Source organism: Oncorhynchus mykiss, chromosome 14, assembly GCF_057628025.1.
Source record: "Oncorhynchus mykiss isolate SJ-2025 chromosome 14, ASM5762802v1, whole genome shotgun sequence".
Taxonomy (NCBI): Eukaryota; Metazoa; Chordata; class Actinopteri; order Salmoniformes; family Salmonidae; genus Oncorhynchus; species Oncorhynchus mykiss.
In genome coordinates this window covers 8,447,714-8,475,000 of record NC_143035.1, presented here as the reverse complement: position 1 = coordinate 8,475,000, position 27,287 = coordinate 8,447,714, and the positions used below count along the sequence as shown (strand labels likewise).

The 27,287-nt window shown below is 46.3% G+C and overlaps 1 protein-coding gene across 1 annotated transcript in view; it reads left to right on the top strand.

The window, feature by feature from the left end:
- The window catches only part of LOC110487720 (testican-1), a 288,270-nt gene that overhangs the window by 150,581 nt on the left and 110,402 nt on the right, over window positions 1-27,287 (top strand). Inside the window, exon 3 of the mRNA XM_036942848.2 lies at window positions 16,327-16,372. Within this exon, the coding sequence (XP_036798743.1) occupies window positions 16,327-16,372 (46 nt within the window). The remainder of the gene's footprint in view (window positions 1-16,326; window positions 16,373-27,287) is intronic.

Here is a 27,287-nt window from a genome sequence, read left to right as displayed (position 1 = left end):
TTACAGCCAAAGCTAGACAAGCATTTGTGTAAGTTTATCGATAGCCTAGCATAGCATTTTGTCCAGCTAGCAGCAGGTAACTTGGTCACGGAAATCAAAAAAGCAATCAAATTAAATCATTTAACTTTGATGAGCTTCCGCATGTTTTCACTCACGAGACTCCCAGTTAGATAGCCAATGTTCCTTTTTTCCAAAAATATTATTTTTGTAGGCGAAATAGCTCCGTTTGTTCTACACGTTTGGCTGAGAAATCGCCGGGAAGTTGCAGTCACGAAAACGCCGAAAAATATTCCAAATTAGCTCCATAATATCGACAGAAACATGGCAAACGTTGTTTATAATCAATCTTTAAGGTGTTTTTCGAATATCTATTCGATAATATATCCACTGGGACAATTGGTTTTTCAGTAGGACCGATTGGAATAATGGCTACCTCTGTATTTTACGCGAGAATCACTCTGGGAGCCATCAGGTGACCAGTTGCGCAATGTAGTCGCTTACGGGTATTCTTCAACATAAATGCGTAAAACTACGTCACAATGCTGTAGACACCTTGGGGAATACGGAGAAAAAGTAATCTGGTTGATAAACCATTCACTGCTCAATAGGGACGCATTGGAACGCAGAGCATTCAAAAGATGAGTCACTTCCAGATTGGATTTTTCTCAGGCTTTCGCCTGCAATATCAGTTCTGTTATACTCACAGACAATATTTTTACAGTTTTGGAAACTTTAGAGTGTTCTCTATCCTAAGCTGTCAATTATATGCATATTCTAGCATCTTGTCCTGACAAAATATCCTGTTTACTACGGGAACGTTATTTTTCCAAAAATGAAAATACTGCCCCCTAGTCACAAAAGGTTATTAACATGAGTCTTCAATATTCCCAGGTAAGAAGTTTTAGGTTGTAGTTATTATAGGAATTATAGGACTTTTTCCCTCTATACCATTTGTATTTCATTAATTAACCTTTGATTATTGGATGTTCTTATAGGTACTTTAGTATTGCCAGTGTAACAGTATAGCTTCCTTCCCTCTCCTCGCTCCTCCCTGGGCTCGAACCAGCAACACAACGACAACAGGCACCATCGAAGCAGCGTTACCCATGCAGAGCAAGGGGAACAACTACTAGAAGGCTCAGAGCGAGTGACGTTTGAAACGCTATTAGCGCGTGCTAACTAACCAGCAATTTCACCAGCCACATCTCGGGAGTTGATAGGCTTGAAGTCATAACAGCGCAATGCTTGACGCACAACGAAGAGCTGCTGGCAAAACGCACAAAAGTGCTGTTTGAATGAATGTTTATGTGTCTGCTTCGGCCTACCACCGCTCAGTCAGATACTTAGATACTTGTATACTTATATGCTCAGTCAGATTATATGCAACGTAGGACACGCTAGATAATATCTAGTAATATCATCAACCATGTGTAGTTAACTAGTGATTATGATTGATTGTTTTTTATAAGATAAGTTTAATGCTAGCTAGCAACTTACCTTGGCTTACTGCATTCGCGTAACAGGCAGTCTCCTTGTGGAGTGCAACAAGAGAGAGGCAGGTCGTTATTGCGTTGGACTAGTTAACTTTAAGGTTGCAAGGCTCTCTCTCCCTCTCTGTCTCCCTCTCTCTGTTTCTCTCGCTCTCCCTCTCTGTCTCCCTCTCTCTCCCTCTCTGTTTCTCTCTCTCTCCCTCTCTTTGTTTCTCCTCCTCTCTGTTTCTCTCTCTCTCCCTCTCTGTTTCTCTCTCTCTCCCTCTCTGTCTCCCTCTCTCTGTTTCTCTCTCTCTCCCTGTTTCTGTTTCTCTCCCTCTCTGTTTCTCTCTCTCCCTCTCTGTTTCTCTCTCTCTCCCTCTCTGTCTCCCCCTCTCCCTGTTTCTGTTTCTCCCCCTCTCTGTTTCTCTCTCTCTCCCTCTATCTCCCTCTCTGTCTCCCTCTCTCCCTCTCGGTCTCCCTCTCTCCCTCTCTGTCTCCCTCTCTGTCTCCCTTTCTCCCTCTCTGTCTCCCTCTCTCTCCCTCTCTGTCTCTCTCTGTCTCCCTCTCTCCCTCTCTGTCTCCCTCTCTCCCTCTGTCTCCCTCGCTCTCCCTCTCTGTCTCCCTCACTCTCCCTCTCTGTCTCCCTCTCTCCCTCTCTGTCTCCCTCTCTCTCTCTCCCTCTTTCTCCCTCTCTCTCCCTCTCTGTCTCCCTCTCTGTCTCTCTCTCTCTTCCTCTCTCTCCCCCTCTGTTTCTCTCTCTCACCCTCTCTCCCTCCCTCTCTCTGTTTCTCTCTCTCTCCCTGTTTCTGTTTCTCCCCCTCTCTTTTTATCAAATTCAAATTCAAATTCAAGCTGCTTTATTGGCATGAAAAACATTGTGTCAATATTGCCAAAGCAACAATGTATACAATATACATTGTAACAAAATTATAAATGATAGCAAATAATAATATAAAATGGTAGTAAATAATAATACAAAATTAAATACAAAAATAATAACAATAAAATGGTAACAGTCTACAGTAAACATTAATAATTATAGTAATAACAATAATAGTAATAATAAGTAAGTTACTGTTTACTATGCAGATGTTATTATTCAGTGTCCCTCAGGCTATGGCAGGAAAATACATATTTGGCTGCAAGAGGAGCCATTGCTCCTTCGCCCATGAGTATTCTTAGTTTTTCCTCTGGGTTCAATTTGTAAAAATTTGGAATATATGTAGTAATTTCTGTGAATAATGAATCTCTTTGTGAGGAATATTTATCACAGTAAAGGAGAAAGTGCATCTCTGTCTCTACCTCCCCTGTCATGCAGTGACCACATACACGCTCCTCTTTGGGTAGCCATGTCTTTTTATGTCTGCCGGTTTCTATTGCCAATCGGTGGTCACTCAGCCTGTACTTGGTAAGGATCTGTCTCTGCTTCGTATCTCTGACAGAGTAGAGATAATCAGCCAATTCATATTCTCTGTTTAGGGTCAGATAGCAATTTAGTCGGCTTTGGGATTTTGTTTTGTTTTTCCAGTATTGTAAGTATGATTCCTTTGATTGGTTCATGATTTTGTTTATTGGAATTCTTTCTTTTGAAGCAGTGCTGGTGTCAGCTTGATTGGTGAGGTCCAACACCAGCTGACTGAGAGGGCTCGTTTCTGGGCTCAGCTCTTGGTCTTGAAGTGCTTTAAATTGCAGACTCGAATTTGGACTTGAATTTAGATGTAGCCAAAATTTTAATGATCTTTTCTGTATTTTCATTATTACTGGAAAACGGCCCAATTCTGCCCTACATGCATTAGTTGGTGTATTTCTCTGGACTTGTAGAATATTCCGACAGAATTCTGCATGTAGGGTTTCAATTGGATGTTTGTCCCACATTTTAAAATCCAGTTTATTGAGTGGCCCCCAAACCTCACTTCCATAAAGTGCTATTGGTAGGATTACACTGTCAAATATTTTAGTCCAAATTCTAATTGGGATGTTGATTTTGAATAATTTCATTTTTATTGCATACATTGCTCTGCGGGCTTTTTCTTTGAGTGCATTCACTGCCATATTAAAGTTTCCCGATGCAGATATGGTCAGACCAAGGTAGGTGTAATTTTTTGTGTGTTCAATTAAGGTGTTGTTCAGGGTGAATTTACATTTTTGTTTCTGACATCTGGTTTTTTTTTGGAAAATCATGATTTTAGTTTTTTGGAAATTTACTGCCAGGGCCCAATTATGGCAATATTGCTCCAGAATATTAATGTTTTGTTGAAGACCTTCTTTGGTTGGTGATAGAAGTACCAAGTCATCAGCATATAGCAGGTATTTCACCTCTGTGTCAAATAGTGTGAGTCCTGGGGCTGGAGATTGGTCCAACATGTCTGCTAATTCATTGATATAAATGTTGAAAAGATTTGGACTCAAATTGCAGCCTTGTCTCACACCTCGACATTGTGAAAAAAATTCTGTTCTTTGGTTTTTGATTTTTATTGCACACTTATTTTCTGTGTACATACATTTTATTAAGTCATACACCTTACCACCAAGCCCACTTTGTAGAATTTTGTAGAATAGCCCTTCGTGCCAAATCGAATCAAATGCTTTTTTAAAGTCAATAAAGCAAGCAAAGATTTTGCCCTCTTTTTTTTGGTGGACGTGTTTATTAATTAGTGTGTGTAAGGTGTATATATGGTCAGTAGTGCGATGGTTAGGGAGAAAGCCAATTTGACATTTACTTATTACATTTTTTTCTTGAAGAAAGGTTTGAATTCTTGAATTCAAAATGCTACAGAAAATCTTTCCCAAGTTACTGTTGACGCAAATTCCCCTGTAATTATTGGGGTCTGATTTGTCTCCACTTTTGTGGATAGGGGAGATGAGCCCCTGGTTCCAGACATCAGGGAAGCAGCCAGAAGTTAAAACCATGTTGAACAATTTAAGCACAGCATTTTGCAACTCAGGTGTGCTGTTTTTCAGCATTTCATTTCTGATGTTGTCTACACCACAAGCCTTTTTTGATTTAATAGATTTTAGCTTTTCATTTAGTTCTTGTTGGGTTATTGGGTAATCTAATGGATTTTGGTTGTTTTTAATGACTGATTCCAGGATGTTCAATTTTTCTTTAATTTCTAATTGGTTCTGGTTTAAGTCTTTTTGTGGGATGTTTTTGTATAGATTATCAAAGTAAGTTTTCCAAATTCCTACATCTTGTATGGCTAATTCTTGTGGCTTTGTTGTGCTTAAATTGTTCCACATGTCCCAGAACTGATTTTGGTCAATTGCGTTTTCAATTTCATCAAGTGTCTTGTTGGTATAATTCAATTTCTTGCATTTCAGTGTTTGTTTATACTGTTTCAGAGTTTCAAAGTATTCATATCGTAGCTCTGGGTTGTTTTGCTGCTTATGTTTTTTGTTTGACATTTGTCTTAGGTGTTTTCTAATTGTTTTACATTCATTATCAAACCATTTGTCAGAAACATTTTGATTTTTGCTTCTGATGTTGCATTGCTTTGGTTTTCTCAAATTTGCTTTCGATGCTGCTTTTTGGAATATGCAGTTGATGTTTTGGGTAGCTGAATTGACACCATCTTTATTGTTTTGGTACTGTGAGTTATTGAAAAACTGTATAGAGTTCATCATTTCATTTGAGTTCAATGTTTCAATGAATGCCTCTGCACTGTTTGGAGCCCATCTGAACGATTGGTTTATGTTGTAAAGTTTATTGGGCTGTTTTTTTGAATGAATATTGCCGGTTAATTTCTTCAGAAACACGTTGATCTGACTGTGATCTGACAATGGTGTCTGTGGTCTGACAGTGAATGCACTAATGGAGGAGGGGTCAATGTCAGTGATGGCATAATCGACTACACTTGTCCCAAGAGCTGAGCAGTAAGTAAACTGACCTAAAGAGTCCCCTCTGATTCTACCATTAAGCATGTACAGGCCTAAGGCTCGACAGAGATGTACTAACTCTTTTCCATTTTTGTTCAGTATTTGGTCAGGACTGTTTCTATTATTTATAATAGGGCTACTGTACAAGGAGGGGTGTCCAAATATGTGGTGGTTACCTCCCGCATCAGTGTAGTCAGGCTCAGAACCTGTTCTTGCATTGAAATCTCCACAAAGAAGCACTTTACCCTGCGCCTGAAATGTAATGATTTCTGTCTGGAGATTGTCAAAAAACTGATCATCATAATATGATGAATCTGAAGGAGGAGCATAAGCTGCACATATGTATACATCATTGTCACAATAGATTGTACCTTTGTTAAGTTTTAGCCAAATGTGAGTGGTACCTTTTTTCATTTCATTCAGTGCTAAGTCCTGCTTATGCCAAATGATGATTCCACCTGAGTCTCGGCCCCGTTTAACATTTTTATGTTTGATTGATGGTAGTAAACTTTCTCTATAGCCTGAGGGACACTGAGTATCTATGTCTCCACGACACCATGTTTCCAGTAGGATTATGATGTCCTGTCCCTTGATGTTTTTAATCAATTCTGGATTAGTTGTTTTATAACCAAAATGTGAAGAGTATAGGCCCTGGATATTCCAAGAGCTGATAGTTAATGATCTCATTTATAATAAGTGATATTCACTGGTTTGAGTAAAGTACATCGAAAAAAAAATAAAAAAAATAATATGTATATATACATACATATACATACACATATACACACATACATACATATATACATACACATACATATATATATATACATATATATATACATACACATACATATATACATACACATACATATACACACATACATACATACATACATACACACACACACACACACACACATACATACACACACACACACATACATACATATATATATACATATATATACACATACACATACATATATATATATATATATATATATACACACATACATGCACATACACATATACACACATACATACATACATACACACACACGCGCACACACACACACACGCACACACACCATTACATATAATAATTATTATAATACCGGTGTCAATACATTTAGGAATATTTGTAAACAAATGAATAAGAATGGAATAAGATTGCATTGTACTTATGTTATGTGCAATCTGCAACCCTGTGTGTTTGTGTGTGTGTGTGTGCGCGTGCGTGCCCGTGTGTGAATTAAAGGGACTGTCTAGCTCAGTAGTCTGCATATTAGTTGCAGTAGTTGGCGCACCTCTCCTATCTCTGATTGTTCTAGGGGTCTTCTGCCAGAGGTTACCTCAGCATATGTAGGCTGACGATCTAATTGATACATGGTGTGGACTGCATCATGTGGTCTACTTCCCTGAAGGGCAGTGTTCTGACCGACCCTGGAGTAGTGGTCAGAGCTGTGTTGTGATGGGCTGGGTCTAGTAGAGCTGTGTTGTGATGGGACAGGTCTAGTAGAGCTGTGTTGTGATGGGCCGGGTCTAGTAGAGCTGCGTTGTGATGGGCCGGGTCTAGTAGAGCTGTGTTGTGATGGGCCGGGTCTAGTAGAGCTGTGTTGTGATGGGCCGGGTCTAGTAGAGCTTTGTTGTGATGGGCCAGGTCTAGTAGAGCTGTGTTGTGATGGGCCAGGTCTAGTAGAGCTGTGTTGTGATGGGCCAGGTCTAGTAGAGCTTTGTTGTGATGGGCCAGGTCTAGTAGAGCTGTGTTGTGATGGGCCGGGTCTAGTAGAGCTGTGCTGTGTTGGGCCTGGTCTAGTAGAGCTGTGCTGTGTTGGGCCTGGTCTAGTAGAGCTGTGCTGTAATAAGCCATGTCTGGCTCTTTTCTCCTCGGGATGGTGGAGGTACTGTTGTTTCAGAAGGTGGGGCGTGGGACCTTTGTTGCTGGGGTGATGGGTGTGTGGGTCCCTGCCAAGTGTTGCATCTTTTAGGTCCTTGGCAAAGGTTCTGATACTGTCCTGATCAAGATGTATATTATCATATAAGTGTTGACATGTCAGAGTGGGGTGGTGAGCCGTTCTGACGTTGAGCAGTGAGGCACAGTCCACAGTGATCTGTTGATTTATTTTGTCGATCAACTTTTCTGGGAAGTCTTTTCTTGGTAGGAGGGTGGACACAACTATATTGGTTGTTGGGAACATAGCCTGTGCCCGTTCTGCCACTCTTCTCACTGCCCCAGATACATTTTCACCTTTGGCATGAAGGTCGTTTGTGCCAGTGTGGATGATGATGTTGTCAGGGGTGTCAATCCTGGTCTGACTGAGTAGCTGCATTGCACTCTCAGTTGTAGGACACCAGAACTTATACACCTGGTGTCTAGGGAATAATCTTTCCTGGACTAAGAACTTCCCATTTGAATCAATTAGAATTGCAGTTGTGGGTGATTGTCTGGGTGGAGCAGACTGGGAGGCTGGTATTCTGACCTGGGCTGGAGCAGACTGGGAGGCTGGTAGGTTAACCTGGGCTGGAGCAGACTGGGAGGCTGGTATTCTGACCTGGGCTGGAGCAGACTGGGAGGCTGGTAGGTTGACCTGGGCTGGAGCAGACTGGGAGGCTGGTAGGTTAACCTGGGCTGGAGCAGACTGGGAGGCTGGTATTCTGACCTGGGCTGGAGCAGACTGGGAGGCTGGTAGGTTGACCTGGGCTGGAGCAGACTGAGAGGCTGGTAGGTTGATCTGGGCTGGAGCAGACTGGTAGGCTGGTGCAGTGTCATCCGGCTGTGTAGTGGAGGCCATGCTGGTCTCAGGTTCTGCTTGTGTTGTACCAAGCTGGTGGACATGTTTTCTCGATGCAGAGGACACAATGACTCTCTGCCGGTTGAGGGTGTCAATGTACCTCTCTTTTTGTTCGAGCTCCTTTCTTGTTGTGCTCAGATGGTCTCTGAGGTCATCATTTGTCTGACTCAGCTTGTCCATTCTGCTTTCTAATTTAGCTATGGATGCTCTGCTCTCCTCCCTGAACTGTTTCATCTCTTCTTTGAGTTTCTGGACAGTGTCCTCCTCTTGAAGCTTCTTCTCTCTGAGTTCTATGACCTCTGCTTCGACTAGAGAGAGGGTGTTGTGGAAACGTTGCATAGCAGGTGTTCTTATTGAAATTGTCATGTCCTTGACTCTGTCTGCTGCAGGTGAGGTAGGTAAAGGGACGTTGAGGGCTTCCTGCTGGGTCACAGAGACCATTGGGGTCTGCTTTTCTCCATCTCCCTCCTTGACTTTTTCCTCATTTTCTGAGATGATGTCAGCGTCTTCTTTTAGGGTAGCAAACCTATTCTCAAAAGCCTGGAGGCTTGAATCATTGCCTTGTATCAATACAGTTCCATTATTATATAAGTTTACTGTTTGATATGTGTTGCTCTGGTCAGCTTCTTCAAAAATGCTGATCTGACATCCTTGGCTGATGCCCCTCTTTTTTGAGAAAGGGAAATGGTTGCAAATAACCTTTTTCCATATGTTCCCTCGATTGGTATTAAAAATTAAATTTGCTCTTGTTTTGTAACTGGTAAGATCTGCAAACAGGCATTCATGGTTCTGTCCCATCAACAAACCTTTGAAACTTTTCTTAGCTTTCTCTGTTTGGATGTCTGGTGGGTAAACAATTTCCATAGCAACGCTGGTGATGTTGGCTACAATGTTGCAATAGAAGTGCTGTTTCTTGTATAATGCTCTCTTGTTTCTTCAGAGGACTGTTTCACTTTGTTGTCCTTTTTTCTTTTCTTTTTTCTTCTGTCCTTATTTTGTCCTTATTTTGTCTTCCTTTCTTCTGTTAACTAGATATTTTTTTTGTTATTCTTTGTAAGCTAGCTAGCTTCTTCCAGGAGAGTCCCTAGCAACTGCTTAGCAACATGTAAACAATTCAGCTAACAATTCAGCTAGCTAAGATAACTGTATAATTTTATGAAATATAGTTACTTTTTCGAAATCCTGTCTTTTTGGTTTGTTGCTTGTATTGTCTTCTATTGAGTCTTGCAGTTTTCTTTTGATTTTTTCGATGTACTTCACTCTAAAAAACCATTTGAATCTCAATATATACAGGAGCTCATTTTTCAGCAGCTGCTCAATTTGGAACTCCGGAACACTCTTTCTCTCTCTCCCTGTTTCTGTTTCTCCCCCTCTCTGTTTCTCTCTCTCCCTCTCTCTTTTTATCTCTCTCTCCCTCTCTGTCTCCCTCTCTCTGTTTCTCCCCCTCTCTGTTTCTCTCTCTCTCCCTCTGTCTCCCTCTCTCTGTTTCTCTCTCTCTCCCTCTCTGTTTCTCTCTCTCTCCCTCTCTCTGTTTCTCCCCCTCTCTGTTTCTCTCTCTCTCCCTCTCTGTTTCTCTCTCTCTCTCTCCCTCTCTGTCTCCCTCTCTCTGTTTCTCTCTCTCCCTGTTTCTGTTTCTCCCCCTCTCTGTTTCTCTCTCTCCCTCTCTGTTTTTCTCTCTCTCTCCCTCTCTGTCTCCCCCTCTCACTGTTTCTGTTTCTCTCCCTCTCTGTTTCTCTCTCTCTCCCTCTCTGTCTCCCTCTCTCTCCCTCTCTGTCTCCCTCTCTCTGTTTCTCTCGTTCTCCCTCTCTGTCTCCCTCTCTCTCCCTCTCTGTTTCTCTCTCTCTCCCTCTCTTTGTTTCTCCTCCTCTCTGTTTCTCTCTCTCTCCCTCTCTGTTTCTCTCTCTCTCCCTCTCTGTCTCCCTCTCTGTTTCTCCCCCTCTCTGTTTCTCTCTCTCTCCCTCTGTCTCCCTCTCTCTGTTTCTCTCTCTCTCCCTCTCTGTTTCTCTCTGTCTCCCTCTCTCTGTTTCTCCCCCTCTCTGTTTCTCTCTCTCTCCCTCTCTGTTTCTCTCTCTCTCTCTCCCTCTCTGTCTCCCTCTCTCTTTCTCTCTCTCCCTGTTTCTGTTTCTCCCCCTCTCTGTTTCTCTCTCTCCCTCTCTGTTTTTCTCTCTCTCTCCCTCTCTGTCTCCCCCTCTCACTGTTTCTGTTTCTCTCCCTCTCTGTTTCTCTCTCTCTCCCTCTCTGTCTCCCTCTCTCTCCCTCTCTGTCTCCCTCTCTCTGTTTCTCTCGTTCTCCCTCTCTGTCTCCCTCTCTCTCCCTCTCTGTTTCTCTCTCTCTCCCTCTCTTTGTTTCTCCTCCTCTCTGTTTCTCTCTCTCTCCCTCTCTGTTTCTCTCTCTCTCCCTCTCTGTCTCCCTCTCTCTGTTTCTCTCTCTCTCCCTGTTTCTGTTTCTCTCCCTCTCTGTTTCTCTCTCTCTCTCCCTCTCTGTCTCCCCCTCTCCCTGTTTCTGTTTCTCCCCCTCTCTGTTTCGCTCTCTCTCCCTCTCTGTCTCCCCCTCTCTGTTTCTCTCTCTCTCCCTCTCTGTCTCCCTCTCTCTGTTTCTCTCTCTCTCCCTCTCTGTCTCCCTCTCTCCCTCTCTGTCTCCCTCTCTCCCTCTCTGTCTCCCTCTCTCTCCCTCTCTGTCTCCCTTTCTCCCTCTCTGTCTCTTTCTCTCTCCCTCTCTCTCCCTCTCTGTCTCCCTCTCTGTTTCCCTCTCTCCCTCTGTCTCCCTCTCTCCCTCTGTCTCCCTCGCTCTCCCTCTCTGTCTCCCTCACTCTCCCTCTCTGTCTCCCTCTCTCCCTCTCTGTCTCCCTCTCTCCCTCTCTGTCTCCCTCGCTCTCCCTCTCTGTCTCCCTCTCTCCCTCTCTGTCTCCCTATCACCCTCTGTCTCCCTCTCTCCCTCGCTGTCTCCCTCTCTCTCTCTCCCTCTTTCTCCCTCTCTCTCCCTCTCTGTCTCCCTCTCTGTCTCTCTCTCTCTCCCTCTCTGTCTCCCTCTCTCCCTCTCTGTCTCCCTCTCTCTCCCTCTCTGTCTCCCTTTCTCCCTCTCTGTCTCTTTCTCTCTCCCTCTCTCTCCCTCTCTGTCTCCCTCTCTGTCTCCCTCTCTCCCTCTGTCTCCCTCTCTCCCTCTGTCTCCCTCGCTCTCCCTCTCTGTCTCCCTCACTCTCCCTCTCTGTCTCCCTCTCTCCCTCTCTGTCTCCCTCTCTCCCTCTCTGTCTCCCTCGCTCTCCCTCTCTGTCTCCCTCTCTCCCTCTCTGTCTCCCTATCACCCTCTGTCTCCCTCTCTCCCTCGCTGTCTCCCTCTCTCTCTCTCCCTCTTTCTCCCTCTCTCTCCCTCTCTGTCTCCCTCTCTGTCTCTCTCTCTCTCCCTCTCTGTCTCCCCCTCTCACTGTTTCTGTTTCTCTCCCTCTCTGTTTCTCTCTCTCTCCCTCTCTGTCTCCCTCTCTGTCTCCCTCTCTCTGTTTCTCTCTCTCTCCCTCTCTGTCTCCCTCTCTCTCCCTCTCTGTTTCTCTCTCTCTCCCTCTCTCTGTTTCTCCTCCTCTCTGTTTCTCTCTCTCTCCCTCTCTGTTTCTCTCTCTCTCCCTCTCTGTCTCCCTCTCTCTGTTTCTCTCTCTCTCCCTGTTTCTGTTTCTCTCCTCTCTGTTTCTCTCTCTCCCTCTCTGTTTCTCTCTCTCTCCCTCTCTGTCTCCCCCTCTCCCTGTTTCTGTTTCTCCCCCTCTCTGTTTCTCTCTCTCTCCCTCTCTGTCTCCCCCTCTCTGTTTCTCTCTCTCTCCCTCTCTGTCTCCCTCTCGCCCTCTCTGTCTCCCTCTCTCTCCCTATCTGTCTCCCGTTCTCCCTCTCTGTATCCCTCTCTCTCCCTCTCTCTCCCTCTCTGTCTCTCTCTGTCTCCCTCTCTGTCTCCCTCTCTGTCTCCCTCTCTGTCTCCCTCTCTGTCTCCCTCTCTCCCTCTCTGTCTCCCTCGCTCTCCCTCTCTGTCTCCCTCTCTCTGTTTCTCTCTCTCTCCCTGTTTCTGTTTCTCTCCCTCTCTGTTTCTCTCTCTCTCTCCCTCTCTGTCTCCCCCTCTCCCTGTTTCTGTTTCTCCCCCTCTCTGTTTCGCTCTCTCTCCCTCTCTGTCTCCCCCTCTCTGTTTCTCTCTCTCTCCCTCTCTGTCTCCCTCTCTCTGTTTCTCTCTCTCTCCCTCTCTGTCTCCCTCTCTCCCTCTCTGTCTCCCTCTCTCCCTCTGTCTCCCTCTCTCTCCCTCTCTGTCTCCCTTTCTCCCTCTCTGTCTCTTTCTCTCTCCCTCTCTCTCCCTCTCTGTCTCCCTCTCTGTTTCCCTCTCTCCCTCTGTCTCCTCTCTCTCCCTCTCTGTCTCCCCCTCTCACTGTTTCTGTTTCTCTCCCTCTCTGTTTCTCTCTCTCTCCCTCTCTGTCTCCCTCTCTGTCTCCCTCTCTCTGTTTCTCTCTCTCTCCCTCTCTGTCTCCCTCTCTCTCCCTCTCTGTTTCTCTCTCTCTCCCTCTCTCTGTTTCTCCTCCTCTCTGTTTCTCTCTCTCTCCCTCTCTGTTTCTCTCTCTCTCCCTCTCTGTCTCCCTCTCTCTGTTTCTCTCTCTCTCCCTGTTTCTGTTTCTCTCCTCTCTGTTTCTCTCTCTCCCTCTCTGTTTCTCTCTCTCTCCCTCTCTGTCTCCCCCTCTCCCTGTTTCTGTTTCTCCCCCTCTCTGTTTCTCTCTCTCTCCCTCTCTGTCTCCCCCTCTCTGTTTCTCTCTCTCTCCCTCTCTGTCTCCCTCTCGCCCTCTCTGTCTCCCTCTCTCTCCCTATCTGTCTCCCGTTCTCCCTCTCTGTATCCCTCTCTCTCCCTCTCTCTCCCTCTCTGTCTCTCTCTGTCTCCCTCTCTGTCTCCCTCTCTGTCTCCCTCTCTGTCTCCCTCTCTGTCTCCCTCTCTCCCTCTCTGTCTCCCTCGCTCTCCCTCTCTGTCTCCCTCACTCTCCCTCTCTGTCTCCCTCTCTCCCTCTGTCTCTCTCTCTCCCTCTCTGTCTCCCTCGCTCTCCCTCTCTGTCTCCCTCTCTCCCTCTCTGTCTCCCTCTCTCTCCCTCTCTCTCCCTCTCTGTCTCTCTCTCTCTCCCTCTCTGTCTCCCTCTCTCTCCCTCTCTCTCCCTCTCTGTCTCCCTTTCTCCCTCTCTGTCTCCCTCTGTCTTCCTCTCTCCCTCTCTCTCCCTCTCTGTCTCCCTCTCTCTCTCCCTCTCTGTCTCCCTCTCTGTCTCCCTCTCTGTCTCCCTCTCTCTCTCTATCTCTGTCTCCCTCTCTCTCCCTCTCTGTCTCCCTCTCTCTCCCTCTCTGTCTCCCTCTGTCTCCCTCTCTGTCTCCCTCTCTGTCTCCCTATCTCTCCCTCTCTGTCTCTCTCTGTCTCTCTCTGTCTCTCTCTCTCCCTCTCTGTCTTCCTCTCTCTCCCTCTCTGTCTCCCTCTCTCTCTCCACCTCTGTCTCCCTCTCTCTCCCTCTCTGTCTCCCTCTCTGTCTCCCTCTCTCTCTCCATCTCTGTCTCCCTCTCTCTCCCCCTCTCTCTCCCTCTCTGTCTCCCTCTCTGTCTCCCTCTCTGTCTCCCTCTCTCTCTCCCTCTCTGTCTCTCTCTGTCTCTGTCTCTCTCTCTCTCCCTCTCTGTCTCCCTCTGTCTCCCTCTCTGTCTCCCTCTGTCTCCCTCTCTGTCTCTCTCTCTCTCCCACTCTGTCTCTCTCTGTCTCTCTCTCTGTCTCTCTCTGTCTCTCTCTCTCTCCCTCTCTGTCTTCCTCTCTCTCCTTCTCTGTCTCCCTCTCTGTCTCCATCTCTCTCCCTCTCTGTCTCTCTCTGTCTCTCTCTCTGTCTCTCTGTCTCCCTCTCGCTCTCCCTCTCTGTCTCCCTCTCTCTCCCTCTCTGTCTCTCTCTGTCTCTCTCTCTGTCTCTCTGTCTCCCTCTCGCTCTCCCTCTCTGTCTCCCTCTGTCTCCCTCTCTGTCTCTCTCTCTCTCCCTTTCTGTCTCCCTCTCTGTCTTCCTCTCTCTCCCTCTCTGTCTCTCTCTGTCTCTCTCTCTGTCTCTCTCTGTCTCTCTCCCTCTCTGTCTCCCTCTGTCTCCCTCTCTGTCTCTCTCTCTCTCTCCCTCTCTGTCTCTCTCTGTCTCTCTCTCTGTCTCTCTCTGTCTCTCTCTCTCCCTCTCTGTCTCCCTCTCTCTCTCCCTCTCCCTCTCTCTCTCCCTCTCTGTCTCCCTCTCTCTCTCCCTCTCTGTCTCCCTCTCTCTCCCTCTCTTTCTCCCTCTCTCTCTCCCTCTCTCTCCCTCTCTGTCTCCCTTGCTCCCTCTCTGTCACCCTCTCTCGCCCTCTCTGTCTCCCTCTCTGTCTCCCTCTCTCTCTCCCTCTCTGTCTCCCTCTCTCTCTCCCTCTCTGTCTCCCTCTCTCTCTCCATCTCTGTCTCCCTCTCTCTCCCTCTCTGTCTCCCTCTCTCTCCCTCTCTGTCTCCCTCTCTGTCTCCCTCTCTGTCTCCCTCTCTCTCCCTCTCTGTCTCTCTCTGTCTCTCTCTCTCCCTCTCTGTCTTCCTCTCTCTCCCTCTCTGTCTCCCTCTCTCTCTCCCTCTCTGTCTCCCTCGCTCTCTCCCTCTCTGTCTCCCTCTCTCTCTCCATCTCTGTCTCCCTCTCTCTCTCCCTCTCTCTCCCTCTCTGTCTCTCTCTGTCTCTCTCTCTCCCTCTCTGTCTTCCTCTGTCTCCCACTCTGTCTCCCTCTCTCTCTCCCTCTCTGTCTCTCTCTGTCTCTCTCTCTCTCCCTCTCTCTCTCCCTCTGTCACCCTCTCTCTCTCTCTCTCTCTCCCTCTCTGTCTCTCTCTCTCTCTATCTCTCCCTCTCTGTCTCCCTCTCTGTCTCCCTCTCTCTCCATCTCTGTCTCCCTCTCTCTCTCTCTCTCTCTCCCTCTCTGTCTCCCTCTGTCTCCCTCTCTGTCTCTCTCTCTCTCCCTCTCTGTCTCTCTCTGTCTCTCTCTCTCCCTCTCTGTCTTCCTCTGTCTCCCTCTCTGTCTCCCTCTCTCTCTCCATCTCTGTCTCTCTCTGTCTCTGTCTCTCTCTCTCTCTATCTCTCTCTGTCTCTCTCTCTGTCTCTCTCTGTCTCTCTCTCTCTCCCTCTCTGTCTTCCTCTCTCTCCCTCTCTGTCTCCCTCTCTGTCTCCCTCTCTCTCCCTCTCTGTCTCTCTCTGTCTCTCTCTCTGTCTCTCTCTGTCTCTGTCTCCCTCTGTCTCCCTCTCTGTCTCTCTCTCTCTCTCTCCCTTTCTGTCTCCCTCTCTGTCTTCCTCTCTCTCTCTCTCTGTCTCTCTCTGTCTCTCTCCCTCTCTGTCTCTCTCTCTCTCCCTCTCTGTCTCTCTCTCTCTCCCTCTCTGTCTCTCTCTGTCTCTCTCTCTGTCTCTCTCTGTCTCTCTCTCTCGCTCTCTGTCTCCCTCTCTCTCCCTCTCTGTCTCCCTCTCTGTCTCCCTCTCTCCATGCCGCATCTGTTTGTCTAACTCCCAATTACACAGTGGAAAACACTTCACCGATACGTACTAATTCAATTCAGACTAATAGCTAATTTCACCAACATGTTGCTCTTTCATTATGCAGCCATTTTAAGGTAATTACATATCACTGTGTCCTCGCCTCAAAATATAAATCCGAGATGAACAAATAAAAAGTGGATGTTCTGAACAATAAGCCCTCATCTAATGAGTATTAAACTTCTAACATTTGTGCTTGTGCAGATATAATTAGCGTTGCCGTGGGTTGAATCGGGCTGTTGGTTTTGAAGAGGCGATCCGGTAGTGAAGGGTTTAATCTGAGACTCATATCCCAGTAATATTTTCAATCCGACTGATCTGTCGCCTGTGACAGAGAGATAATCAGGAGAGCGGATCGGGCTCCCGTCAGTATCGCTCTTTGAGCCTGTTTCTCTACTGACTGTCTGACTTTGATGGTGGGTCGGGCGTCGGGACCACGGATTGACTGGGGAAAATAGAGCTGTTTTCTGCAGTTCGGATGACTAGTGTTTGGAATATCAAACTCTGTTGAACAAGCTGGATTAATAGATTTGTTCCAGACTGTGTGACCTTAGATGTCTTCTTTTCTGTTTTTTGTCAAGTTGTGTGTGTGTGTGTGTGTGTTTGATGAATACATAACCCTTTACCTTGTGTGTTTTTCCCCCAGGATGACTACTTCAAAAGCTATGGTCCTGCCAAGCAAATCAACCAAGGTAAGGCCGGAGACAATGACGTGTGTGTGTGACGTATGTGTGTGTGTGTGTGCGTGTGTGTGTGTGGGGGGGGGGGGGGGCATACAAGTTTGTGTGTGTGTGTGTGTCCGTATGTGTGTGTGCTCCTCATTACCAGTGCGTCCTCTGAGAATAACCCGATGATGGATCGGTGTGGGGGTTGATATAGGGAAGGATGGTCGCTCTAAACACACTTCATTAATGACACACACACACACACACACACACACACACACACACACACACACACACACACACACACACACACAAACAAAAACCTTTGGTTCCAGTGGGCTACCACCCTCTATCTCTTCTGGTAGATTAAGGGGATAAAAAAAAGCTCCAATCACACAGTGGAATCTTTATTTTACTCAATTGATCAGCGTTCCTGCGGGAGGCCCAACAGATCAATACAGAGACGGCGAGGGAGGAACAGGGGTGGGGGGTGGGGGAGGAGGGGTTGGGGGGGGGGGGGGGGGGTTGAGAGCCAGCCTGACGAAGGCAGCTTGCCTGACGAAACGTTAATGGATTCAGATAAATCATTTGCTATGGAGCCAGAGTTGAGGGAAGCTACTCTTTCTTTATGAAATGCTGGAGAGCCACTAAGAGAGAGATGGGAGAGAGAATGAGGAAGATCTAGTGATTCTACGTATTATGGAGAGAGGTGGCAGTTGAAATGGGCCATTAGCCATCTCTTACAGACCATTCATGTCTGGGTGTATAAGTGTGTTAGCAGTAGTGGTAGATTTGTAGTCATTAGTTAAGCCTGATTCTGATCCTGATCCTAAGCCTTGGCCTCACTGATCCACTGTCACAACAGTCTAGTGGAGGATCAGCAGACATGATAAGACTGATAGGATCACTCCCCTCTGGGATGACAGGAAAAAGAAAGCGGGAAGGAGAGAGAGAGGGAGAGAGCAAGAGATGATATTTACGGATGAAGTCGGAAGTTTACATACACCTTAGCCAAGTACATTTAAACTCAGTTTTTCAAAATTCCTGACATTTAATCATCCTAGCAAAATTCCCTGTCTTAGGTCAGTTAGGATCACTGCTTTATTTTAAGAATGTGAAATGTCATAATTATAGTAGAGAGAATGATTTATTTCAGTTTTTATTTCTTTCATCACATTCCCAGTGGCTCAGAAGTTTACATACACTCAATTAGTATTTGGTAGCATTGCCTTTAGTTTTTTTAACTTGGCTCAAACGTTTCGGGTAGCCTTCCATAAGCTTCCCACAATAGGTTGGGTGAATTTTGGCCCATTCCTCCTGACAGAGCTGGTGTAACTGAGTCAGGTTTGTAGGCCTCCTTGCTTGCGCACGCTTTTTCAGTTCTGCTCACAAATGTTCTATGGGATTGACATCAGGGCTTTGTGATGGCCAATCCAATACCTTGACTTTGTCCTTAAGCCATTTTGCCACAACTTTGGAAGTATGCTTGGGGTCAATGTTCATTTGGAAGACCCATTTGCAACCAAGCTTTAACTTCCTGATTGATGTTTTGAGATGTTGCTTCAATATATCCACATAATTTACTCCCTCATGATGCCATCTATTTTGTGAAGTGCACCAGTCCCTCCTGCAGCAAAGCACCCCCACAACATGATGCTGCCACCCCTGTGCTTCTTGGTTGGATGGTGTTCTTCGGCTTGCAAACCTCCCCCTTTTTCCTCCAAACATAACGATGGTCATTATGGCCAAACAGTTCCTTTTTTGTTTCATCACACCAGAGGACATTTCTCCAAAAAGTACGATCTTTGTCCCCATGTGCAGTTACAAACCGTAGTCTGGCCTTTTTATGGTGGTTTTGGAGCAGTGTCTTCTTCCTTGCTGAGCAGCTTTTCAGGTTATGTCGATATAGGACTCGTTTTACTGTGGATAAAGATACTTTTGTACCTGTTTCCTCCAGCATCTTCACAAGATCCTTTGCTGTTGTTCTGGGATTGATTTGCACTTTTCACACCAAAGTACGTTCATCTCCTTCCTGAGCGGTGTGACGGCTGCGTGGTCCCATGGTGTTAATACTTGCGTACTATTGTTTGTACAGATCAACGTGGTACCTTCAGGCGTTTTGGAAATTGCTCCCAAGGATAAACCAGACTTGTGGAGGTCTACAATTTTTTTCTGAGGTCTTGGCTGGTTTCTTTTGATATTCCCATGATGTCAAGCAATGAGGCAGTGAGTTTGAAGGTAGGCCTTGAAATACATCCACAGGTACACCTCCAATTGACTCAAATTATGTCAATTAGCCTATCAGAAGCTTCTAAAGCCATGACATAATTTTATGGTATTGTCCAAGCTGTTTAAAGGCACCGTTATCTTAGTGTATGTAAACTTCTGACCCACTGGAATTGTGACACAGTGAATTATAAGTGAAATAATCTTGTCTGTAAACAATTGTTGGAAAAATTACTTGTGTCATGCAGAAAGTAGATGTCCTAACCGACTTGCCAAAACTATAGTTTGTTAACTGTGGAGTGGTTGAAAAACTAGTTTTAATGACTCCAACCTAAGTGTATGTAAACTTCCAACTTCAACTGTAAGAGTTAAGATAAATGTTTTTTGGTCCTCCCAGTGGGACTGGTGCTGTTTGTTATTTGAGCTCAGACAGGGTTTTATTCCATCTGTTATTTACTCCTCTGACTGGTCTGCTTCAGACTATAGACGATGCGTGTTGTGTTTGTCTGGAGCTTAGATCTGAGGGCACGCCCTAACGTCTCTCCTGAAGACTGACTGATGGTCACTTTGGTATTGCTGAATGTGTCCCAGGGAGCTCAAAGTACATGCCACGAAAGAGAGAAGTGGATGACGAGAGAGCATTGCACTCTATCCTAGGGGGTTCAAGCTTGGGTCAGGGTTGATGTTACTGCAGCCTCTCTCTGTCCCTGCTATAGGACTCTCCTGTTCTACAGAGATGGCCTGTTTTAGACTCTAGGGCACAACACTACTCTCCTTAGCCAAGCTCATTCCATTTGGGATAATGGGAACCCCTTGGGGGGGTCAACATGTGCCCCATTCCAATGATGTAGGCCAGGCGGTGAAACACACACACACACACACACACACACACACACACACACACACACACACACACACCAGTGAGTTTTCCGTTATGTGTCAGTGTCTAGCAGTAACCCGCGGTGATGCTGAAACTATGATATGGCACATTCATCACCACGTAGACTGTGACCTGCTGGCCTTGAGATAGCTGTCTGGAGCCCAATGTTCTTTTATCACAGGTGTGTGTGTGTGTGTGTGTGTGTGTGTGTGTGTGTGTGTGTGTGTGTGTGTGTGTGTGTGTGTGTGTGTGTGTGAGAGAGACGGGAGAGGAGATAGGGCCTCTTCAGAATTGTATGGTGTGTGCGTGTGTTTCAGTAGGACTGAGTTTGCGTGTGAATGTTTCTGCGTGTGCTCACAAACACAGCTGGAGTGGGTGTTTTTCCACACCTTTAGGCATGTAATCCATATTGAGTTTTGTGAGAGATCTTCACTTTTCATTGTTGGAATAATCAATGGAATGGAATGAATTGACGTCACCTTTGAACCGAGTGGAGTGTTACATTAGATGTGTCAGACCTGGACTCATTGTTTCTTGATTACGTGGTGGTAATTGTGTGGTGTGGTGCACATCCTACATAGTGTGTGGGTGTGTGGGCAGGTGTTTGTGTGAAATCATGTGTCAGCTGTGTGTTTCATGTGTCAGCATGTCTGCCGGTGTGCGTGTGTGAGTGGTTGTTTACCCTGAATATTGTCATAGCATGGGAGTCTCTTCCTGAGGTTTGTATAGAATTACCTTCCTTCCCTATCTATCTCTGTAGCAGATTTGTGAATGTTTTTCATGTTCACTGTTTTTAATTCAAATGAAACCTTTTCCTGGTTTCTCGGTGTGATGTTGGCAATGCTGTGTGTGTGTGTGTGTGTGTGTGTGTGTGTCCTATTATGGACCGACCTCACACAGCTGCACCTTATGTATCAGACCATGGGATTTGTATGTCAACAATGGATAAGTCATTAGCGATACATGTAATTACAGTAGATGGTTAGTGGCTCTTCTACTGCTAGGTTGGCTGTTGTACTCCCAGCCCACCTTCCAACGTGCCCGCCCGCACACACACGCACCCACACACACACTCGCTCCAGAACCACTGAACTTTGACGTCCGTCCAGGTAAGCTCGGCGTCAGGAGACGACTTTAAAAACCGTCCACTAGGGGCAACGGTGAGCGCTATTACCGTCAAGTAGGATTGGGTGTTGTGGACTGGGTCGGCGGATGGGCGGAAGCCGTGAGCTCTGGCTCTGAGGGTCACATGTAGCCCTATCCCTTAACTTAACCATTCAGCATCAATCAGATCATCAAATAAAATGTGCTTATAAAGCCCTTTTTACGTCAGCAAGGTGTCACATAGTGCTTATACTATCAGTAGTACGAGTCTCAGAGTTTATTACAGTACAAGGCAGGACTTGACGGGACAAGACCAGTTGGCAACAGACAAACAGAAAAAGCCGACGTGACTGGCACGACGTGACACTCCCCCCCCTAGGGACGGCGTGGAAGAGCACTAGTAAGCCAGTGACTCAGCCCCTGTAATAGGGTCAGAAGCAGAGAATCCCAGTGGAGAGAGGGGAGCCGGCCAGGCAGAGACAGCAAGAGTGGTTCGTCGCTCCAGTGCCTTGCCGTTCACCTTCGCACCCCTGGGCCAGACTACACTCAATCATAGGACCTACTGAAGAGATGAGTCTTCAGAAAAGCTTCAAGGCCAAAATGGAGCTCTCTGTTTTCTTAGACATTAGGAGGCCTGGGTCTTGTGACCGTAGCGTCCGTGTGGGTATGTACTACAGGACCAAATCGGAGAGAAGGGTAGGAGCAAGTCCACGTAATGCTTTGTAGGTTCGCAGTAATCAGCCCCAGCCTTAACAGGAAGCCAATGTAGAGGCTAGCACTGGAGCAATATGATCAATTATTTTGGATCTAGTCAAGATTCTAGTAGCTGTATTAATGCCTACAACACACACACACACACGCACACACACACACACACACACACACACAATCTTTCAAAGACTCAAGAGGATGATTGACGTCCATTAGTTCACTTGACAGAGCTATTCTCAATGTCCAAAGGACAGAGTTTAGATGAATGATGGTCATTCCCTTCGTTTTCCCAAAAGCATCTTATTCTGTCTCTTCTTCTCTCTCTCTCTCTCTCCTTCTCTCTCTCTCTCTCTCTCTCTCTCTCTCTCTCACACACACACACACACACACACACACACACACACACACACACACACACACACACACACACACACACGCACACACTTGCCTGAGAGAGTTCGGCCGTGGAGCTCCAGAGTTTCAGATCTATTAGTGTCCTGTCTACAGAGACAGACTGGGCAGAGGATCAGTCATCTGTCTCTGACTGAAAGAGGAGAGCCCACTGGGCGAAAATCACTCTGATGACGTTGAATCAATGTGGAAAACTGATTGGATTTGAAAAATGTCACTATGACATGGTGTATTCTTTTGTTGATTTCACAAAAACAGACATTCAAATAACGTCTGTGCCCACTGGGAGAGGAGAGGATAGGAAAGGAGAAGTGAGGAGAGGAGAGGAGAGGAGAGGAGAGGAGAGGAGAGGAGAGGAGAGGAGAGGAGAGGAGAGGGGGCTTCTATTGGGGCTTTTATTCTGCTTTGGCAACACTTGAGATTTCTGGCCCTGGTAAAAGAGCACCTTTTGAATGGCTATTGAAACAGATTGAGAGAGGAGGGAGAGGGAGAGGGGGAGGGAGAGGGAGAGGGAGAGGGAGAGAGAGAGAGAGAGAGAGAGAGAGAGAGAGAGAGAGAGAGAGAGAGAGAGAGAGAGAGAGAGAGAGAGAGAGAGAGAGAGAGAGAGAGAGAGAGAGAGAGAGAGAGAGAGAGAGAGAGAGAGAGAGAGAGAGAGAGAGAGAGAGAGAGCAAAATGGAGTGAGTTGAAGAGCGTGTGGGTGGGTAGTAAGGTGGTACTTGAGCCTCTGCAATAATTGGCTAATTAGCCTGTGATCTGGATTCAACCTACTGAGGGTGTGTGTGTGTGTGTCAAATTTAGCCTGGACTCGTTGAGAGCCTGAGAGTTTGGCTTAGAGGATCAGAGGTTAGCTTCAATCTATCTATGCTAATGTGGACTTGAGCTCTAAGCAATGACAAGAAACTGGTCTACTTACAGTATAATATTACACACACACACCAAAGCAAATCCCCAATTATTTAGTCCCGGTTACTCCAGGCAATAACTCAAGAGTAAGGGATCAATTTGTCCAATAGGATTCCAGCATCGAACACAATCTGTCGATGTGAAACTGACCAACCAATCAATGGTCGCCCCTGGAGACCAATCAGGGCCAAGGAGACTGACGTAAGGCTAAATCAAACACTCGGTTAATGACACACCAGTCAGCAGGTTAGGGAGCTATTTCCCACTGACTGCTAACCAATTACATCAACAGAGTTTCACAAGTCACCAATGGAGAGGTCCGACATTGCCTGGTGAAGGATTGGACCCTTGCCATTGATCAGTAATGTTTTCAGGGACTGGGATTAGTTTGGTCAGGTCCAGGTATAGTGTTTTAATCGTCTGTAAATAGAAAGCTATAGAACTGGACTGTTGGAAGCTAATAAAACAGTATATCTACTACAGTACATTACCAAAAGTATGTGGACACCTGCTTGTCGACTCATGCCAAAATCATGGGTATTATATGGAGTTGGTCCCCCCTTTGCTGCTATAACAGCCTCCTCTCTTGTGGGAAGGCTTTCCACTAGATGTTGGAACATTGCGGGGACTTGCTTCCATTCAGCCACAAGATCATTAGTGAGGTCGGGCACTGATGTTGGGCGATTAGGCCTGGCTCACAGTCTGCGTTCCAATTCATCCTAAAGGTGTTTGATTGTGTTGAGGTCAGGGCTCTGTGCAGACCAGTCAAGTTCTTCCACACCGATCTCGACAAACCATTTCTGTATGGATCTCGCTTTGTGGGGCGGCAGGTAGCCTAGTGGTTAGAGCATTAGGCCAGTAACCGAAAGGTTGCTGGATCGAATCACCGAAATGACAAGATAAAAACGTGTCGTTCTGTCCCTGAACAAGGCAGTTAACCCACGGTTCCCCCGGTAGGCCGTTAGTGTAAATAAGAATTTGTTCTTAACTTACTTGCCTAGTTAAATAAAGGTCAAATAAATAAAAAATGTGTGCACAGGGGCATTGTCATGCTGAAACAGGAACTGTTGCCACGCAGTTGGAACCACAGCATTGTCTAGAATGTCATTGTATGCTGTAGTGTTAAGATTTCCCTTCACTGGAACTAGGGGGCCTAGCCCGAACCATGAAAAACAGCCCCAGACCATTATTCCTCCTCCGCCAAACTTTACAGTTGGCACTATGCATTCGGGCAGGTAGAATTATTCTGGCATCCGCCAAACCCAGATTTGTCCGTTGGACTGCCAGATGGTGAAGCGTGATTCATCACTCCGGAGAACACTTTTCCACTGCTCCAGAGTCCAATGGCGGGGAGCTTTACACCACTCCAGCTGACCCTTGGCATTGCACATGGTGATCTTAGGCTTATGTGCGACTGCTTAGCCATGGAAACCCATTTCATGAAGCTCCCGAGGAACAGCTCTTGTGCTGACGTTGCTTCCAGAGGCAGTTTGGAACTCGGTAGTGATTGTTGCAACTGAGGACAGACAAGGTTTTTTTTGCTCTACGTGCTTCAGCACTTGGTCCCGTTCTGTGAGCTTGTGTGGCCTACCACTTCTCGGCTGAGCCGTTGTTGCTCCTAGACTTTTCCACTTCACAATAACAGCACTTACAGTTGACCGGGGCAGCTCTAGCAGGGCAGATATTTTACAACCTGAGCTCTTCACTAAGACCATTCTAATGCCAGTGTTTGACTATGGAGATTGCATGGCTGTGTGCTCGATTTTATACACCTGTTTGTTTTTTGTTTTTCTCCAGTGAATCATGTACCCCATCTCACTAGTGTATTCGTCCTACCCAGGACAGCATTAGAAGTCTGTAGTGCACTGTTGTGAAGGATAGTCTTCCTATTAGCCTATTATCGTTCTGATTTTCTGATGCTGTTGTTGACATACATTTTTTTAATGTAACGTCTTGGCTCCTCTGTGTGCTGCTGGCATCCCAGGAGACAGTACTGTGTCTCTGTTCTCCCGGAGAATGTAGGCCAAGCACTCTTCCAACCAGGACTGGTTGTGTTAAACAGTGAATTAATGCACCGATCTGTGTTTGTTTAACTAAATCACTGTAGTTTCGCTGGTGTTTGTAGTGCTGATTTAGATCATTTTCCCCAAAGCTATTTACTGTAGGACCCCTTCTTCCTTTGTTTGCTTGACTTGAATAGCATTCCAGCGAAACGCTGAAATATTTACAATGCAGGTCATTTACCAAGAAAACATATCTGTCTTTGGGTATACATCTCTATTCTTTCATTCTCCCTCTCCACCTCTCGCTCTGTCTCACCCTCCCTCTCCACCTCTCGCTCTGTCTCACCCTCCCTCTCTGTCTCTCGCTGTCTCACCCTCCCTCTCTGTCTCTCTCTGTCTCACCCTCCCTCTCTGTCTCTCGCTGTCTCACCCTCCCTCTCTGTCTCTCTCTGTCTCATCCTCCCTCTCTGTCTCGCTCTGTCTCACCCTCTCTCTCTGTCTCTCTCTGTCTCACCCTCCTTCTCTGTCTCTCTCTGTCTCACCCTCTCTCTCTGTCTCTCTCTCTCACCCTCCCTCTCTGTCTCTCTCTGTCTCGCCCTCCCTCCCTGTCTCTCTCTGTCTCGCCCTCCCTCTCTGTCTCTCGCTGTCTCACCCTCCCTCTCTGTCTCTCTCATTCCTCTCTGTCTCTCTCTGTCTCGCCCTCCCTCTCTGTCTCTCGCTGTCTCACCCTCCCTCTCTGTCTCTCTCTGTCTCACCCTCTCTCTCTGTCTCTCTCATTCCTCTCTGTCTCTCTCTGTCTCACCCTCTCTCGCTGTCTCTCTCATTCCTCTCTGTCTCTCTCTTTGTCTCTCTCTGTCTCTCTCATTCATCTCTGTCTCTCTCTGTCTCTCTCATTCCTCTCTGTCTCTCTCTGTCTCTCTCATCCCTCTCTGTCTCTCTCATTCCTCTCTGTCTCTCTCTGTCTCTCTCATTCCTCTCTGTCTCTCTCTGTCTCTCTCATTCCTCTCTGTCTCTCTCATTCCTCTCTGTCTCTCTCTGTCTCTCTCATTCCTCTCTGTCTCTCTCTGTCTCTCTCATTCCTCTCTGTCTCTCTCTTTGTCTCTCTCTGTCTCTCTCATTCCTCTCTGTCTCTCTCTTTGTCTCTCTCTGTCTCTCTCATTCCTCTCTGTCTCTCTCTGTCTCTCTCATTCCTCTCTGTCTCTCTCATTCCTCTCTGTCTCTCTCTGTCTCTCTCATTCCTCTCTGTCTCTCTCTGTCTCTCTCATTCCTCTCTGTCTCTCGCTGTCTCACCCTCCCTCTCTGTCTCTCTCATTCCTCTCTGTCTCTCTCTGTCTCTCTCATTCCTCTCCTGGTGTAAACCCTTTTACTGCTTCAAGATTCATTTCTTAGGAGATGAAAACGAATGATATTATAATATACTTTCATCATCCGTCCTTTTTTATCTGAAATTACACACGCAAGAACGCACGCACGCACACACACACACACACACACACCCACACACACACACACACACACACACTGGGGAGAAGAAAAGGGAATTAGCTGATGTACTTTGCACGGGTATAAATATTTGAACAAAATGGTTTGTTTATTATTACAATCTCCCCACTTAATGCGCTCTCGTTTTTTCTCCTTTCTCTTGTTTCCCTCCTTTCTCTCGTTACTCAGCTCTGTCTCTGTGTGCCACTCCAGTCAATCATTATGAGAAGCATTCACAGAAGCGCTAATCCACAGGCTCATCTCTCCGTCCTTCATTCTTACGGCTATATCTCCTGTTCTGTGTGTCATAGCCACTCATCATTAGACTGCTCACGTACAATGTTACAGTCAACCCCCCCGATTGAGTGAGGAAAAGGAGTGCATTTGAATTGGTCCTGGTGAACTGCAACAGAGTTTTCCCTTCTTTCTTTTTTTTTTGTGCAAGACGAAATAGAACATTCTTAACCTGGAACAGCAGCCTTCGATTGAATCGGAGGAACAGTTATCCAACCCGTACTCATCAGCAGACAATAGATTTCTCAGTGCTTCAAGGAAGAGAATACTGAAAGTACTGAACTTGTTTCTGAGTGGCTTTTTAGAAAGAAAAGGCTGTATCACTGAAGGCTACATCGACCCCCCCCCCCCCCCCATCTCTCCACCCAAACACAAAGCCATTATGGTGGCATTAAGACAATGAGAGTATGGGGAGGTAATGGTAAAGTCAGATGATGAATAGCACTGTGTTTACAACCAGAGAGGATGATGGGAGTCTGATTTAGGCACCTTGGTAACAGGCAACACAGCCTCTGGGAGAGAAGTGTGTGTGTGTGTGTGTGTGTGTGTGCCATCAAAGTTAGCATTGTGTGGTTTGACAATGGCAAACAAGCCAATATTGCCCCGGAAAGTGATAAAATATCCAAAACACAGCAGTCCATTCTTGAAATGATCATCTAGACATCCAATACCGTCAGTCAGAGAAATGCTCTAGCACTTTTGACTGGCAAATATAATCTCATGAAGTATTCTAGTGCTGCTTCCATACAGCAGCACTCTCTATGTCATTGAGCAGTTTGTTCATATAATATTGAGATGAATGTAGCGACGAGTGTAGGCATCCATTTGAGCTGTCTGAATTCTGTCCCCTGGGTTACATTCTCAGACTGGGAGGAATGAGACCTTATATAGAGTCATATACTAGTTACAACATGACTGTCCGCAATC